The sequence below is a fragment of the Gavialis gangeticus genome, unplaced genomic scaffold (genome assembly GCF_001723915.1).
Source record: "Gavialis gangeticus isolate Ggan-Ray unplaced genomic scaffold, GavGan_comp1, whole genome shotgun sequence".
NCBI lineage: Eukaryota > Metazoa > Chordata > Crocodylia > Gavialidae > Gavialis > Gavialis gangeticus.
Window position 1 is genome coordinate 54977245 of NW_017728992.1, and position 4389 is coordinate 54981633.

Sequence of the window (4389 nt, forward strand, 5' to 3'; positions counted from 1 at the left end):
TTCCCCCCCCCCCCCCCCCCCCCAAAAAAAAGTCTGTAGTACTGATGTAAATATTAAACTAGACCTGTTGCTGATCCAGAATCTTGAACTTGAGACCAATGCAATGTTATGGAGAAAAGGAATCCTTTTTTTCCCTGTAGATGAGGTTAACTTGTTTTTAATGATGATTGTTTGCATCTGCTCAGAGGTTTGGAATGTTAGAAACGGCCCCCGTGGGATGGATTAGTGGTCGGAGAGCAGGTGATACGGTCAGAAGTACACGCTGACTGTTATCTATCATGTTAATGACATGGAGATCACTAGTGCGTACGTGGTTTATATGTGCGTCCTGCAGATGTACGTGTTTCTGTAAAGATACATGTGCGTAAAGCAGCTGCTTAAAAAATGTAACAAGTGTTCTCAGTCAGAAATTCTGTGATTTTTTTTCCCCTGTAGCTTCAAAAGCACTGCAGTGTTTTACAAAATATTGAGCTGGAAAAATGTTAAGAAACTGAATTCTTGAGAGAACAAGGCTGAAACTTCTGTATGATTATTTCATACTTTTTGGCTCCTCTGATTTCCATCTAGCATTGAACCTCTCCCCTTCCTCCCCCTTCCTCCTCAGCCCCAGGAGGCTACCATGACCTTACTACCCACCCACGGTTTCCATGTTACTGTCAGCATCCTTACACTTGACTGATGAGAAGTATGTGATTATTCAACACATCATGAAAACAGCTAGGGCAATTGAAGGAGAAATCTGGAATATATTTATAGAAATCTGTAAACAGTCATTTCAATTCAGTTATTCAATGCCATGCACACATTAGCTTATTAGCTGTTGAGCTGTCAGATATTCTTTGGTTTTTTCACCTCTTTTAAAAATTACCAGGCACCAGCTGTATTCTCCACCATTCTGTATTTCATAACATTCTGTTTACAGAACAATTTCTGTCTTGACTGCAAGAACGGAGAAAAGTGTGTGTGTTTGTTTTTGTTTTTTGTTTTTATGCTTACACCTTTTCATTGACTTAAGAGGTTTGACAAGTAATGATTCACTGACATTCCCTCCGGGCTAACAGGCATCTTTAGCCAATTTTAGCTAATGCATCCATATAATTCAACATGAACTTTAAATAGCAACACACATGCACATGCAGACAAAAAGAAAGGTGTGAAACCCTTTTGGAAAGACAAATAATGCAGCAGTGGAACATTCATTGCAAAGTCTGTCTGTTCTATGCAATAGTCAGGTTTTGCACTCACCACTGCATGATTTAACCACATTGGTATGATCCCATCGAGGCTCTTGGGGTAAACCAGCTCTCTGTTGTAAGTATACAACGTCCAGAAGGATATAAACACAAACTGGAACAAAAGAACACTTTGTTTTGCTTGGTTTTCAGAAGAAATGGAAAAATAGCTCATATGTGAAAAATGTGAGACTGTCAGTTAGAATAGATTAGCAGGGGCCAAACTTTTTGGCAGGTGTGCCACAAATTAAGCCCTGTACCCTCCATGAGTGCCATTCCGATCCCCTTCCTTTGTCTAATCTGCTGTTCTGTTTTCTGCTCCCTGCATGATCTGCTGCTGCTCTTTCTGCCCCCTGCCTTATCTGCCATGGTGCTGCTTGTCCCCTGTCTGGTCAGCTATGTGCCACACACAGAGGCTGCCCATGCCATTTGTGGCACACATGCTTTAGGTTGGCCACCCCTGGCATAACTGCTACAAAAATGTAAGCAAGAGGACTTGCCACAAGACAGTCTGCTTTGGCATCTATATAAGAAACCCTTCCTTTAAGGTATAACCTGCTAACTCTGGAATTTCCCAGGAATACATAACTATAATATTTTGCCCGTGGAGTTTTGTCTGATCTCAAGTCTCTAGGCTATTAAGCTAAGCAACATGCTCTGCTCCATACAAAGTAAAAGCAGATACAAACAAGATGGGTTGATCATTTAAATCTTGCTCTGTCTTTAAAGTCCAAAAGATTCATTCCTAAGCTGCTGCTACACAAGGAAGCTGCATCTTGGGCATCCCATCTCATCAATATGGTAGGATTTACAATAGGAGGATTTACTGGGGAAACAAACTGCAATATCAGCTAACAATACCCGAAAGCTCATTTGTGCTTTCTTGGTTTGCGTTTAGGTTTGAATACAAGCTGTCCATATTGTGGAACCACGGGCACAAAAGGTTGAGGAAGTGGTTGTCCGTTCAGAGCGCGTGTTTATTTATAACCTACATGTATACTTGTGTGTAGTCCCTTTGTGCCAATAAACCCAGAAAGTATGGAAGATGTGACGGCAGTGTGGTAAGGTGCCAGTACTCAAGAGACTGGCTAGTAACTGAGAAGCTCAGCAATGTTCCAGTGTCGCAGTCACAGGAGTGGTCTCTGAGCTCAACTGTGATAGGGTCAGGTTCTGCACCCGTCACTCAAGCTATGTGGTACTTACTCTTGTGAGCATGTCATTAATTACAATCTGGCCCATAATATGCAGAATCTTTTGGTAGACATAACTGACTGGATGTGAGCAAACAATCCAGAATGGATCTGCTGTAAGTTATTATAAAATAATGTCATTTAATGCTGATTCTCTTCTACATTTTAGGTTAATTTGCCAAATGGGGAAGGGAATGTGAAGACTTGATGTCTTTTAAGGTCCTTCCCATGCTCTTAAGGCCTGCACTGCCCTTTAGAAAAGAATGCTTCAGTATAATATGTCAACGGCTCTGTAGGAAATAAGAGTAATACAATGCCTGTGCCTGACTCTCTGAATGTGGTGGATCTGTTTTGACATTGTCCAGGTTGTGGAAGGTGTAGCGAAAATAGATACTTTTCTCTATGCTTCTTTGTTCCTTGTTTTAGTATTAACGCCTGCATTCTGTAACTTTCCACCCACATGGTACAGGATGGCCCACTACGCATGTCTTACATGTTGCCCAGGTTTTGTTTTGTAATGACCAATCAAAATGTAACACGCCAACTAAAAATTGCTAGCTCAATAAAAGCAGTGCGCGCGCTTTGTTTAGGGTCGACACTGATTTGAGCAACAAGCTCCTCTGTCGGCCTGCTTGCAAGCAATAAAATAGAGTTGGACCCATCCTGAAAGTATGACTCTCTTCTAGAGGTGAATTGGACTAGCCTCCAGGGGATAAAACCAGCAATTTATGCAACAAAGGGACTTGTGGACTGGTGTGTCTGAACATTGTCAGTACTCAACCATCAGCGTGGCTCATACGGATTCATTTATCTGTTTTGTGTGCATGTGTGAGTGTGTGTGTGCACAATTATGATTATATACATTAGTTACTTACTGTGGCCACAGGGAAAGCCCCAACACTGAAGAGAAGGTCTCTGCAGGAAATTACGTACTTAACAGTTCGCAGTTTCTTAATTAGCCTCAGCACATCAGCCAGGAAGGAGACCCCATAGAAAATAGCCTGAAAAACCTAAATTAATTACAGCTAATGAGGGACTCTTCATCCAGTTTTAATTAGCATGTTCTTCAATGAACTCAATTCTTGCTCTTCAGGGAGCTGTTTTGTTGGTGAACTACAAGTCAGCACAAGGGAAATAGCTTTTGGCTAAATCTTCCTTGCTAACTGAAATTGATTAAATAAAGTAGTTCAGGGGAGAATTTTAACAATGTCTCATTTAATGGACTGTGGAGGAAAGTGTGATAGGATTCAGACTGGGAGTGGAAGAAGGACACATTGGAAGATGGGCCTTGTGGCTCTTTATTATTAACCTCAACATCACAGTGGAGTGATGGAAGGAGGCAACACTGAAAATAGCCAGATTTGTTTCCTGCGTAGCCACACTGCAAGGCTTCTCACAGGGGTGAGACAACCTGGTGCATCTTGGGTGAGGGCACTTGTTAGAATTCATCTCAGGGCTGTAGCCAGTTCAAAGCACCCTGAATAAAAAGGCTGTTAAGGCAGCGAGGGCACCATGAAAAGAGCTGTTCTGCTTTGAACCTGTTTCTGTGGAATTCAAGAGGATGAAGAAGCAAGTGTTTGCTGACTTGGTACAACCCTTTTTTGTGTGAGGACTCAGTGGCTGAATTGCTTGTGGCAAATAATGTAATTAATGATTTTTTTTTTCTTTTTGGAATACATAATTCATCTAATCAGTTATTTGCAGAATGTTCTCAAATCATATAGTTGATTAAAAACAACAGCATTTGTGAATACTCTTACACAGGTCATCAAATAATTGCATTTCTAAAATAACTTTTCTCATCATTCAGTCACCTCTGCTAGTGTTTCCTGGTGCACCATACTAATTTGGATATGCCAGAGAATACAGATTGAGCCTCTCAGAAGCTTTCTGCCCTTTGTCTGCTAGCTTGTATTCACTATTCAGTCAGAATGCAACTCTCTTAAGGTACCGGGGGGGGGGGGGGA

At 41.4% G+C, this 4389-nt stretch overlaps 1 protein-coding gene across 1 annotated transcript in view; it reads right to left on the reverse strand.

Moving 5' to 3' along the window:
• ADTRP (androgen dependent TFPI regulating protein) overlaps window positions 1–4389 on the reverse strand; it is a 72267-nt gene that overhangs the window by 51943 nt on the left and 15935 nt on the right. The window contains exons 2-3 of the mRNA XM_019522631.1: window positions 3298–3432; window positions 1246–1347 (exon numbers count right to left, since the gene is read on the reverse strand). Coding sequence (XP_019378176.1) covers window positions 1246–1347; window positions 3298–3432 — 237 coding nt within the window. The remainder of the gene's footprint in view (window positions 1–1245; window positions 1348–3297; window positions 3433–4389) is intronic.